This window comes from Pimephales promelas, chromosome 20 (assembly GCF_988280905.1).
Source record: "Pimephales promelas chromosome 20, fPimPro1.hap1.1, whole genome shotgun sequence".
Taxonomy (NCBI): domain Eukaryota; kingdom Metazoa; phylum Chordata; class Actinopteri; order Cypriniformes; family Leuciscidae; genus Pimephales; species Pimephales promelas.
The window spans coordinates 28,917,647-28,931,953 of NC_142788.1; the positions used below are offsets into that span (position 1 = coordinate 28,917,647).

At 36.1% G+C, this 14,307-nt stretch overlaps 1 protein-coding gene across 1 annotated transcript; it reads right to left on the bottom strand.

The window, feature by feature from the left end:
- Positions 1-326: 326 nt before the first annotated feature.
- Positions 327-13,047, bottom strand: tgm1l5 (transglutaminase 1 like 5). The gene is made up of 13 exons (XM_039649840.2): positions 12,751-13,047; positions 11,289-11,480; positions 10,939-11,190; positions 10,084-10,202; positions 9,391-9,498; positions 9,067-9,244; positions 6,636-6,774; positions 5,654-5,846; positions 5,362-5,515; positions 4,395-4,661; positions 2,929-3,089; positions 2,715-2,851; positions 327-1,474 (listed from the first exon to the last, which is right to left on the bottom strand). Exons 1-13 carry the CDS (start codon positions 12,794-12,796, stop codon positions 1,330-1,332), a joined length of 2,091 nt encoding a protein of 696 aa, XP_039505774.2. The 5' UTR covers positions 12,797-13,047; the 3' UTR covers positions 327-1,329.
- Between the last annotated feature and the right edge of the window lie 1,260 nt (positions 13,048-14,307).

The window sequence follows — 14,307 nt, forward strand, 5'->3', positions numbered from 1 at the left end:
TGGCATAAATGCTACGTGGGATCTCAATATCTCAGCTCTGGAAGGGTCTAGAGCCCCCATTTTTGCACTCAGGTCTAAGTCCCATGGCCCTCTATCAGAATCCAGCGTTTCAAGAAGATCAGAGAAACTTATTTTTTCGCACCAAAAAAAAAACGACACTGTCGGGTTTTTTTTTTTTTGGGGGGGTCGAAATTTTGAGTTTCTTTACCAACTTCTATATACAAAGTTAACTTTACAAACCTTAACCAGTGTGCCTATTATTTATTTTTTTTTTTTATGTTTTCTTATACTGGTTCTGGTTTCAGCATATTAAATTATAAAGTTATGAAGGAAATCATCCATTTGTAATACAATTGTACTTTATTGTTTAGATTGATACACATCCAGTAGCGTATACATACGCACACATACTTTTAAAACAATCAAATCACTCACAGGTATGTAAAAGTAAAAGAGCATGAGAAGTGATTATATGGTCTGACAGAGACTGATCGTGTTACATACTGACTAGTATAAGGTGCTATGGTGACAATACAAGTTCCCATATTTGTATAGATTCATAAAGAAGAACAATAATGATGGTTATAGATTTGTATAGATTCTAGTCTAACATAGTAACTTACACAGTCAACAACTCCATATTACAGCTACTACCTCGCATGCATACTTCCGGGTGAGTGTACCCCTTAGCGGCGTTCCGTTTTCAAAATGGCCGCCAGGTGAATAAGGCGAATAAGCTGCAATTGGACAGAAGCCCGCCTGCAATCTATTGAATGGGGTAGTGTGTTTGATAGACATTTTAATTAAAGCTGCTGTCATGATAAGAACTATTTTACTGCACTCAGGAGTCCCATGGCCCTCTATCAGAATCCAGAGTTTCAAGAAGATTGGAGAAAATTATTTTTTCACACCAAAAAAAAAAACCCGACAGGGTCGTTTTTTTTCGGGTAGAAATTTTTAGTTGCTCTGATCTTCTTGAAACTCTGGATTCCGTCAGTGTGTGTGTGTGTGTGTGTGGGGGGGGGGGTCTACAGCACTTTTGGTAAAAATAGTGGGTTATTGGACAAATAGTGGTTCCGTGGGATGGGGGCGTGGCCCGGGAGTGGGGGCGTGGGTCTACGGCACTTTTGGTAAATATAGTGGGTTATTGGACAAATAGTGGGTTCATGGGACGGGGGCATGGCCCGGGAGTGGGCGGGGGAGGTCCCGTAACAAATAAAAAATCCAGGATAATATGCACCTTGAAAAGCTGCATATTTGAACTGTGTAAGTCTCAGTGTAGTTATCAATATCTTGAGAATGTAGATGTTTAGATGAAGTCAAGGTTTCTCAGCGGTCTTTTACCAAGATGTTTGCGACTCCATGCACCTGAGTGAGCTGAGGACAATCAAGTGTTGCTAGAAGCTTCTGTGAGCCGGGGCGATTGGGAACTAATGTCTCCGTCAGACTCATTGTGGCTTGGCCTGCGATATCACTGAGAGAAAATATGAAACATAAATATATAAAATAGTATGACAAATTTGTCAGCATATTGAGTAGTTTTACTTGGATTCAATTATTTTATTTGTGATAATAATGCAATGAAACATGCCAAGCAGTCATACAAAGAAATTATGAACACATGCAAAAATGAGTTAAATGTTGTAGTCAATTATGTATGTTTTTTTGTTTTTCTATTCTTTTTGTGCAGAGTAGAATAAATTCTGTAGCTGTAGTTTGCCTAATAATTTTGTCAGATAAATACCTTAACCAACTTTAGTGTTTTGTTCTTCCCTCATACTTAAAAAAATATAAAATATTTCCCAATATTTAATTGACATATATATATATATATATATATATATATATATATATATATATATATATATATATATATATCAACATATCATTTATAATCAACATCAAATTTTAATGCATGAAAAATACATAGTCTCCAATGAAGGATCCAGAGTTTTTAATGAATCGACTGAAACTGACTTTGGTGAACAGAACTAATTCACACAAAAATGAATAAAACTTCGGAAATCATTTTTTGCTATTGAAGTTTAAATCAGAGAAAGTGATCTCTGAACTCGTTCATCAAAATGAATGAATCTTTTTTCGTGTCATTTGGTTCATTCAACGAACGAAATGAACGAGTTGACTCGGGAAAAGATTTGTTCATTTTGCTGAACGATTTCGAACAGGAGAGTCACGAAAGCGCATCACAGAACAGAGCAAGGCGAGCATTTGAGCTTATAAAACCTAAACTTTTTAATTTATTTTTTAAATGAGCGATCGTTTTGCTTGATAAGACCCTTATTCATCGTCTGGAATCATTTAAAGCCTTTTGAACAGTTTGCACTGAAACTGTCTTTTGGACCTTGAACCGTTTGGTCCCCATTGAAGTCCATTATAGGAAGAAAAATCCTGGAATGTTTTCATCAAAAACCTTAATTTCTTTTCGACTGAAGAAAGAAAGACATGGACATCTTAGATGACATGGGGGTGAGTAAATTTTCAGCAAAAGTTTTTTTAAAAGTGAACTACTCCATTAAAAGTAACTAACCGTAGCTCTATAGTAAGTACGTGTAGTTCATTAATATTACTCAGAACTCATTTGAGTAAGCACACCGTGTAACCAAACCTTTTTTTTAAAAACAGCAAAATCATAGTGAACATTCATTGAAAAAAGCACTTCATAAGAAAACAATCCGATTGACTGAAAGTCTTACCCGTAGTGAGTGGTTTTTACGTTCCGCATTCCCAGTCCCTCGATCCGGATCACGACATCCTTCAGCACACGGGGCAGCGGGTTCTGGAATTTGATCTTGACCGTCAGCTCTCTGCCCACTACAGCATCACACACAGGCTGAGAGAGAAAATCACATTAATGCAACATCGTCCGCTGGGTAATATTGTCAGTCCGCAGGAGTGGTGTAAACTCACAGCGATGATGAGGTCTGGTGTGCGCAGTCTGAAGTTGAACTGTTTGGCCAGAGCTTGTTTGGTCTCAGTGACCAGTCCCGAGAGAGTGAGCACCAGAGCCGACTGACCCCGCAGCTTTTCCTGATATTCCTCATAGCGCAGGGTCCAGTCCAGAGACCGCACTACACAGCCGAAACATTCATGAGACTCCAGACACACACCACCATTTAAAATATACGACTATATTAATAAGAACAATTGGTTACAACTACCATATCAGTTACTGAATTGCATTGGTTTTGTCTTATTAGCAAGTTATTTATTTATAAGTCTATACTATAATATAATGTATTACTTGTATTTTTAATATAACTTTTTGTTTTAGTAATTAGTGTTTTAAAATATTTTTAAATAGGTTTGATTAACTGTTATGTATTGCTGCAGTTGTAGTTTTAGTAATTTTAGATCTTTTTCATCTTTATTACTTCAAGTTTATCTTAACACTTTGTGTTATCATATTAATAATAATAATAACAATATTTGGTTGCAAGTACAACACAAAACAATTACCATTAATACAATATAAATATTAGATACACTTAAAAAACTGAAATGAAAATCAACTGAAATTATTTTAGTTATTTATTGTTAAAATAGCGTTATTATTATTAATTAATATGTATAATTATATAATATAATTATATAACACTAAAGTGTTAATAAATTAATTATAATAAAAACAATATTTGGTTACAAGTACCATATAACTTGTTGAATTAAAATAGAATTAATAACCAGTATTTTTATATTTTCTTTCTTAAATTAATTTTAAAAGTTTTGTCGTGTGCTTTTGTCCTTTCTATTTGTTTGTTTGTTTCGTTTTTCATCTAATACTTATAATGATAATAAAACGTAGTTACTAGTATCATCTGGGTTGTTGAATTAAATGGAATATTTGTAGAATTAAAAAGATTTAGTCCTATTTTACTAGTCTACAACACTCTACCAGTGTTACTTTAATATTATTTATATACTATTATACTATGTATTAATATTTGTAATATTTAAGTTTTTTTATTTTTTTTTAAGTTCTTTGTTGTGGTTTTACTTTGATATTATTTTGATATTTATAGTAAGTTATTTAGCTTTGATTAAGTGTTATTGCAGTTGTAGTTTAGTACTAAAATAAAATAAAAAATGAAAATATATAATTAAAGACATCCAAAGAAGTTTCGATTTTTGTAATTGCTGTGTGTCTTTTCATTGTTATTGTTTTGTTTGAATTAAAGATATAGACAAAATATATCTGGAAAAAACAGTGTTATTGCAGTTGTAATTTTCTTTTAAGTTAAAGTGTTTCATCTAATAATTTATCTAATATTTCATCTTCAGATTTATTTCAATTAGCAAAAAATGACTAACAATTGTTAAGTCTCATCAAATGTCTCATGTGTTGTTGTTTTGCTGCTGAGATGATCATCTCTCACCTTCGTGGGGCTTGAGCTCAACACTGGTCTGGTCCTTCTTCAGGACGATCTTGTCGGTTGTCACCTGGCTGTGGAGATCAACACTGCGAGGAGCGCTGCTGCTGTTCTTCAGAAGGATGGACAGCTCAGCGTCCTGACCAACACATGGTCCATCGCCCCGCATGGACACGTCCAGAGTCACATCACCGGCACCGGTGGGAGAGTAGATGGACCGCTTGGAGCCGAAGCTACAGGCCGCTTCCACAGCGCTGCGCTCCTCCGAAGAACCTGATCAGTGAGAGTGCAGGGGTAATCATAAGCACAGTTACAGTTTTAATGTTGTTAATATGTCTGTGTGGTGTTTTTAATATTCTTTAAGACAAACCATGTACAAATTCACAGTCATGTTATTAAATGTTACTATTGTTTTTTGAATTTTCACAATGCTTTATTTTAGTGCTGTCACATCAAATAATCATGATTAATCACATCAAATCAGAACATAAAAACGTGTAAATATATTATACATATAAATGTGTAAAAAATATTATATTTGAGTGTGTGTGTGTGATATATATCACACTCATATTTAATTTTTTTTTTTTTTTTTTTTTTACAAATTTTCATGTTAAATATATACACACACACATACTCATTTATAATTTTTTTTTTTTTACAAATTTTCATGTTAGATGTGATTAATCACGATAAATCGATTTGATAGCACTTCTTTTTGTATAAAGTTTTACATTTTTGAAGTACATTTTAAAATTGTGCTTTATAAATACATTTGAATTTGATACTGATACATTATAGTATTTAAATATATACCACATTCTCATGTATAATATAAAAAAATCATGTTAGATGCGATTAATCAAGATTAATAGATTTAAAATTAAGCATTTCAAAAGCATGTAAACATTTCTGTCACGTTTAAGTGCAAACCTTATCACACCTGTCGTCATTATCTAATGTGTATTTTCACCTTCTGGGTGTTTGTAGAGGTGTGTGATGTCCACACGTTTGTCTGAGCCAACACCTTTGGTGCTAATGCAGTGACCCACTGCGCTCTTGTCAACCCGAATCACATCGAAGGTCCCGTCAGTTTTGCGCTGCCAGTAGACTTTATCGCTGTTCACCTACAACACAAAGAGACAAACATTTAGTACTAGCACACCATATTATAAAACTACGTGGTCAGATTATATGACAGATATGCTAATAAAACATCAGATATCATTAAATATGAAACATAAATAGGAAAGTAATTAGCATACTTCAGCAAAAACGAAGCCCGTGTCATATTTGTGGAAGGTCTGTCCACTGCGGACCGCAGCAACAGATGTTGGGCCGCAGCGGAAGACGCCCTGGCTGGTCTCCTGAGGAGTGGCATCAACCACCTGCCAACCTCCAAAACCAGACGGCAGGTCGGGACGAGCCATCCAGGCCTCATTCCACACGTGGAAGTTCCTACATAGAGAAAAGCAGCAAATTTAAAGGAATAGTTCACCAAAAAATAAAATTGTACTCACCCTCAAGCCATCTTAGGTGTATCTTTTTCAGCCGAACACAATCGGAGTTATAATAAATAATATTTCATGGCTTTTCCCAGCTTTGTAATGGCATCGAATAGTGACCGGCTGTTCCTGGAAGCCAGGGATTTTAGTGTTTAAAGTTAGAATATTTTTCTTACAAAAACCCATCGCTTTGCTTCAGAAGGCATTTATTTTTAAGTCATTGGAGTCACATGGACTACTTATGAGCTTTTTGGAGCTTCAAAAACTTTGCCACTATTCAATGCCAAGACAAAGCATGGATGTTGTTTAATAAAGCTCCGATTGTGTTTGAGTGAAAGAAGAAAGTCATACACCTGAGATTTAGGGTGAGTAAATTATGGGGAAATTTTCATAAAAATTTTTATGAAACTTTTATGAAATCACAGAGCCTACTGCAGTATCGTGGAAAAGGGAAAATGAGTTTATGCTTAAAATAAAATATTAAAAACATTTTAGCCAGTTGCCAGTTGAAAATTAAATTGATGTAGGCCTACTAAAATAAAAATTAATAAAAACAAATACAATTAGGCTATTAACTAAATTACACACTACTTTAATTCAACTATAGTTAAAGTAGTTCAATTTCAAAATGTGTGTGTGTATATATATATATATATATAGCCTATATATATATATATATATATATATATATAGCATTGCGACGATAGTAAAATAATACGTGAATACAAAGACATGATCTTACCAGATTGAATCCCGGTTAAGATCTTTAATTTCTTTAAGATTCTCGTCGAAATAAACATCTGTTGTCAAGGAACTGTCAGTGTCATGAGCAGAGCTGAAGTTTGAGACTGGACGTGTGGGAATGCCAAAACACCGACACACTGAAAGAAAAACAGAGAAACATTAACAAAGCGCACAAAATTTCATACATTTCCCAACCTCTCTGGTCCCGTTTCCATTTGCGATTTGTATTTGGATGTTGATACGCAAAAAAGACAAAACTCGTTTGTGAATGGATGTCGTTCTGTTCTGCCTGTCCTCGCTTCCGTCAAGTTTGTAAAACAAACCCTCGCATTACACTTCAGTTCAGCGGGAGCTCTCGGTCTGGACAGTCACGAAAACTCACAATAAAGGTAATAAGTAGGCAATTTTCGGAGAGACTAGCGAGCTAGTGAGCTAGCTTTGAGCATAAGATGCCGCCATCCCTTCACTCCAAAGCCACACCTCCTTCAAAACACACGAAAGGAGCAAACAAAAGCGGTTTACTTTTACTTTTTTACTTTTTCAACTTAGTTAAAGGGTAACTAAACACCAAAACAACTTTTTTTAGTTAATGATCTGTAAGAATGGAGCTTCATAAATGCTGTTCATTGATTCGAGTACATTTTTTGACAATTGAGTATAAAGTGTTTTGATTTTCAAATATATGGTGTAAAAACGTCTGAGTGCTGCCCTCTTCAGGTTAAACGGAAAGCTCCTGCAGTAGGGGTACTTGCTGACGTAGCGAACTCTCAGACGCACTCTGTCACACCCTTGGTGCGAGCTCACCACGCCCTTGGCAACCCCTGGTATAAAAGCATCTGGTTCCGTCAAAACTACTGTAGCGAGTCAGGAGTTGGATTTATGAGTATTGAAAACGATCAGGATACTATAGCATATAATAGCATCTAGTTAGCATAGCATTTATATAGTTATTTAGATTATTTTTGAAAACGACCAGGATAGAGTATTGTTGCATCTATTTAGCATAGCATTATATAGATAATTTAGATTATTTTGTGTAGCTAGTAGCATAGTACAGTTAGGATAGCTTCAAGTTAGCATAGATTTATCAGTGTTTAGTACAGTGATCAGGATAGTAACGGAGGTGGACATGGGCTTCTCCACACGCAGTGCCAAACACTGCTCGTCCTGCATGGACTCCTCCACCGCAGCGGCGTCTTGATGTGAGTGATCATGGATATTTTAATCACAATTTATGGTTAGGATAAAGTTAATCCTCTAGGGTCGACAAACGAGCCGGTGCATTTTGCTGGATTTTTTCATATAGCTGGCATAATATCAATAGCGTGCGCTATTGAGATCAACTCGACGACATAACTCATCAGATGCCGGTCGCGATGCGGGAGTTAAGACCGCAGTTTGAGCCAGCAGCTCGAATGGATTTGGCCCTGTGTATACATACAATTCACCCTCATCCACTTCAGGTGAAGGTGAAGGTGAGGGAGAAAAGTCATCGACTTCAAATGGCCGCTCTGTTGCAAAGGCAGCTATTGAGTCACTCCAGACTAGTCTCGCTCTATTTTAGAGTCTGACAGCAGCTGTCACTCACGGCGGGTCTCAGGTGCACGCCCCCTAGCCCCGCTGGGGTCTGCCCATTTTTTCAGCATTTTTCAAATATTGCTAGTGGGTGGAGTCAGGCTCTGACCAGGGGTTTAGTTACCCTTTAAGAGCAGCATTGAGAATGAGGAGTCACGTGCCTATTTGGGCGGGGTCTGAGCCGGTCGGCCATGATGGTAGGTGACGCTATCGGTTACCAGGGTTTTTATCGGTTTTTAACGCAGCAGTTACTTCCAGGCATGGTAAAACAGTGCGGTATTGCGAGAAACTCCTCAACTACCGAGCTAAAAACACACGTAATCAATACTGTTTTGTGTGGGAGTCCTACCAACATGGCGGAAAGGGGAGGGGCACTGTAAAAAGACGTCAACTCCTCATTCTCAATACAACTGTAAATAACAAAGAACTGGATGTTTTGAACATTCGTACATTCAGAAATAACGTTGCCATAACTTTATGGTGTGGGGGAAATATATCCAATGATTTCTACGGAAGCAACTTGAAACTATATGGATAAACATGCTGACATGATAATATGTTAATGTCAAGTGTAAACAGGGCCTCTTTTAGTGGCAAAACTTTGATTATATTTATTTACTAAACAATGGTCATGATTCAATTCAATTAACCTTTTGGTACTATGCAGAATTGCTACATATAAATACATGATGTTATTAAATAATCTTCTTTTTATTTAGCTTAATTACAATGATTCACTCTCTATGTTAGACAACAACAGTATAAGCACTTGTAGGAAAGCTGCTTCCATCCTCATGTTATTTTTTTAGGCCCCTATTCTGTATCATTGTCAATAATGCTCAATAAAATATTACGTGTGTTGGTGACTCCAGCAAAGACCCAGCACTGTCCATATTTGACAGGTATTCCTTTAGTGTCGTGGTATTGTTTCAGGATGGCACTGCTTCCACTCCAGGCTGTTGGGGAAAGTCCTCCCTCATAGGTCTTTTGCCAGTTACCCATCAGCACACCTTGATCGTCGTTGGAATTGACCTGACACATTGACGAAATGATGTTATCTGCTTCACGCCATCACGATACATTGATCATCACTGAGCGACAGACCTTATCAGTCGTCCTTACACAATAACAGAGCATGGAAAAACCCAACGTTGGTAAAAAAAAGAGTCAAGACCTACCATGGCAGACACCACTCTGACTATGTTAACAGGGTCTCCCCATCCCGAGCAAGGACTGCCACTCTTCTCCAACACAAAGAAACAAGCCGCCAAGACTCCTTCATCAAACTGAGCACAGATCAGAGGTTGGAGATTGAAACAAGCACATTACAGAAAATAAAAGTTTGAAATGTTGTCTTGAAAATAAAGCAACATGGGTTTTCTACTTCATGGAAATATGGCTCAGTTTCTGCATGAAATATATCCCAACTAACAAGTTTAGGTTCCCAGGATGTTTTAGGAATATACATTTTTGGGTCTCAGAACGTTTCTCCATTTTTACCTCTAAAGTCGGAGAACTGTTCTGCAATCATGATTCAATGTTTCAACAATAATCAGCTTGTATTGGTCCACTGTTAAATTAAGCTTTTACGCATTTGGCAGCCACTTTTATTCAAATTACGATGTTTAAGTAATTTCAACTTCAATTACATTAAGCTGATTTAAAAAAATGTTGAATCTTGTACAACTTAAATGTATTTTTTTTAAAAAGTTGAAAATTGCTCTTTTCATCTAAAATGAAAATTCCAAGAATCATGATGAGATTTCTAGAAAATTAACCAGATACTAACAAGAAACCTACATTTCACTGATTAAACAACTAATGAAAACATGCGTTTTTATTTTATTTTATTTGAAATGTTGAAATTTTACCTGACCAAAATTCCAGGTTCTGGTACCAATCTGTTGCTCTGTTCCATAGTACAGTTTGCCCATATTATTCAGTACATATTCAGTCCTCTCAGCTTCACCATTCATGTACACAGAGTCGTCTGTTAAGAACAGAAAGAGAGAGAAAGTTGACATTTCAATGGATTAGCTTCATTAGTTCATTCTGTTATTTCACTATTGTCCTATGCCTGCTACAGACTCCTATAAGATCATCACACATCACACCGTACGACATGGATCTAATAAACGAGGGTACGACATGTATGTAGAGACTGTACGATGATGACACCTATTGAATCGTAGTTGTAAGAAATGTCATCGGCATGTGCTAGCGGTAAACAAATCGAGCAAAATCAATCGCACTTTGGCAATTGTGATTTTTATGTGCGCTGAAAATAGAGGAGGAAGTGAAAGAGCGTTAGAGCTTGCAACACCAAGGTCATGGGTTCAATTCCCAGGGAAAGCAACAACAGTTAAGAATGTAAAAATGTGTACCTTGAAATTCAATGTAAGTTGTTTTGGATAAAAGCTTTTGCCAAATGGATAAATGTAAAGTAGTTTTAATTTACAGCACCATGACACGTCTGGCATTTCATGTTGCATTTTTATTAGCAAACACTGTGAGATGATCCTGTCAGAAAATGATCACAGGCTATCATTGTGCGTCATGACGCCGCCCGTCTTTAAATCTCTCTCACTGTACGACGTACGACCACCACTTAGGAAAAGAAATCGCCACGATTGGTCATCTTTTGTCTGGGACAGCCCAAAATCATACAATGTGTGTGTGTGCAACATTTTAGGTGTCCCCTTATTTTCTCTCTCTTCAAATAATACCTTTGCACCAAGGGTTGAACAGCATGTAAATGTCATTTTCAGGTGCGTCTGGTGAAGTGGCCTTTCCCGCCGGGCAGTTTGTGACCACAGTGAGTTTGTACCGTCCAATACAAGCGTTTGGGAGGGAGTAAACCGACAGTCTGAGTGTGGTCTTCGCCTGTTCAACAATCTTTACCTCCCAGGCATCTTTCTTGAATTCCGACACTAGTGGAGCAATTACCAAACTGCCCTTGTGTACGGGTATGTCGTCACCTGCAAAACACACATGCAAGAATCGTTGTTTATCAGGTGATACAAGACGGTTTGTGTGGCAAGTGTAAATCGTTTGGTACAGTAAAGCCATGACTGACCAAGTCTCAGCTCCAGATGAAGTTGGTCTCTGTTTGGGACAAAAGGTCTGGACAGCTCAATCGACATCTGGAAACACTGTCCTCTGCGGACGATGAGATGACTGCTAAAGAAGCCATCCGTGTGATGCTCCCGTCGATTCTGACCTTTGCTGGGCTTGATGAGGTCAATAGATCGTACCTGCAGTACTGCATCTAAACAATTATAAGGACATACATTAATATCTATTTGAAATATAGTTTTGGTGATATCTGTCTTGAGAAAACCTTATGGTTTCAGGTTCATGTGAGTACAACCAAGTACAACATGATCCTGGAACAATATTTCAAACAACCAGTCAGATTTGAGGGACAAGTTTACAGTTAATATCAAGTTTAGGCTTACAACCAGAGTTAGGCGCATCTGCGTCACCTATCATTTCCCTCTGATTTTATGGATTAGTTCTGGGTAGGGTTAGGGTTAGTTACATTTTCAGATAGGAATGTTGTTCTAGGATCAACAAAACACGTCTTAGTGAAATCATGATCCGACACTGATTAGACGTGTTTCTTACACTCTAAAAAATGCTGGTTTGTTTGAACCCAAATTTGGGTCAAATATGGACAAACCCAACTGTTGGGTTAAAAATGCAATTAAGAAATGCATAGTTGAAAGTGAAAGTTGGGTTAAAATTTGAAATTACCCAACATTTGGGTTTGTCCATATTTTACCCAAATTTTGGTTCAAACAACCTGCATTGTTTAGAGTGTAGCATGCATTTAGAAAAATTAATTTTGTATTCAAAAACTGCATGTGACATCATCTCTAAAACCTCGAGTACACAACAAACACTTTAACATATTTATGTGTTTTAATATAAATACCCAGCAATTGTGCTTTCTGTATACTAAATTGATATTCACTCTAAAAAATGCTGGGTTGTTTTAACCCAAATGTTGGGTTAAAATGGCATTTAAAATTTTAACCCAACTTCAACTTTTAATTTCAACTGTGTATTTTTTATTACATTTTTAACCCAACATTTGGGTTTGTCCATATTTGACCCAAATTTGGGTTGAAACAATCCAACATTTTTTAGAGTGTACTTAAAGTCTGCTTAAGCAACTAATTTTGTACTTAGTTAGCCAGAAATAGTGCTAAAATTCAACTAGAGATATACTTAAGTATATTTGATTGTGCTAAAGTGGAACTATTGCAAGTAGGTACACTTTAAATATCTTGTATTTAAAGACTGATAATATTCAGAGATCATACTATCCTTACTAATAGTGATATTAAACACATTTAAGGCTTTTCATTAAGTAATGTACATTGTGCAATAAAAAAGTACTCCAAATAAAGTTTATTTATATTTATATCAGTAAGTTTATGTATTTTAAATACATTTGTCAATGCAGCATAATGACAATCAGACCTAATTTTTTTATTATTATGCATTGTAGTATTAAGATATATTGCCCTTACCGTTCACTTCCACACGTGGACTCCTGAGAGGAAGAAAGAGAGACATTTTTAAATCTATAATTACATACAAAACAACGTTTAAATGGAATTTAAAAAAATGTTGTACTCATACAAGCTGAATTAACTCCAGAAAACTGGAGAAGAAGAGGGTGATAGCTACATATTTTTCTGTCTTTCCCATTAAAATATAAGGATAAAAAAAATCCAAAATCACCTAGAATCTAAATTAGGATTATGTGCAAAATTAAACTAGATCACAAACACACACACAAAATAAATAGATAGAATACTTACATGTTTGCGGTTGAATTCATTTGAAGAGTGTGTGTTATTTGAACAGCTTGAACAGCTTGAACTTCAGTCTGGAGGCAAAACTTAAACTCGAATGTGTTTCTCCTGAGCAGCCATGATTTATATATGCACATCTTCATCTCCACCCCATCCACAGCTCAGAGATGAAGAATTTCATGTCTCGTGACAGAAATGTTTGTGTATTTTACATCTTATTTAAATATGGCCTGAGTGCAACCTCAGAGTCACTTAAATTAAGGCTGATTTCATTTGTTGTAATGATGTCAAAGGAGGTGTAATTAGAGATAATTATCACAACATTTTAACTGCCTCATTACGACATTAACTTCTCATCTAAATACTTAATTAATAAGCAGGATTTCTATAATAAGGTGGTGAGTCTCAAACACACCGAAATGCACCAAATGAAAGCCCAGTACTAAATGACAAGTATCTTTTATGTTATTATCGACCCCTAGTGGTCTGTAAAAATACTAGGGGTCTGTGCAAGATATATAAACAAGTACTTTTCTTAAAATACTGTAAGTGAAAACAGTTGTATTTCTTATACATTGTTGTCTCACTGAGGTTAATGGAGCCTTAATTGATGTAATAAAAATTAAACCACAGTAACAATACCATGACATTAACACATCCATCACACAACTCTGTATTAAATATTTAAAAATGCACAATTATTGTGCTTAAATAATGCAAGTTGTTATTAAGTGTGTACTGTTATGGCGAACGTGATTTCACCAAGTAGCCTACCACATGTTTCCGGATCTTTGTTGATCCTGGAACAACTTTCCAATCAACCAATCAGATTCGAGGGACAAGTTTACGGTTTATGTCAAGTTTAGGCTTAGAACCAGGGTGAAGTAGTTAATTTTGCGAGATGTAAACAACACTGGTCCAGAAGCACTTCCTGTTTCAGTTTTTTAACACTATATAAATAAACGTTGGGATAAAGTACCATAGATATGTATATAAAGGCTAAAGTGTTACGGCAGAGTTTCCATCGTCATCACCGGCGGCCATCTTGTCACAGACAGGCTTTCTGGCGGGCTCTGTGGTATCTGTTGTAAGAAATACTCTTATCTCATTGAAATCTTGATGGATTTACAAACAGTTTGGTTTCTTACAAACGTTATTAACATGGCTATAATTCTGGATGATTATTTATTTATACACTTATTATTCATAAGTATGCAGTATCATAACTACATCTCTGCCGTTTATAACAAACCAGACTGTTTGAAAATC

What these genes read in the sequence shown, in the direction of transcription:
- tgm1l5 (XM_039649840.2), bottom strand. Translation starts at nt 12,796, where the DNA reads ATGTCTCTCTTTCTTCCTCTCAGGAGTCCACGTGTGGAAGTGAACG. An exon ending in TGCTGGAGTCACCAACACAC is followed by an intron (nt 6,775 to 9,066) that starts GTAATATTTTAT and finishes TTTTTCTTTCAG; the next exon opens with TGTGTCGGTGTTTTGGCATT. An exon ending in TGAGCTCAAGCCCCACGAAG is followed by an intron (nt 3,090 to 4,394) that starts GTGAGAGATGAT and finishes TCGGCTGTGTAG; the next exon opens with TGCGGTCTCTGGACTGGACC.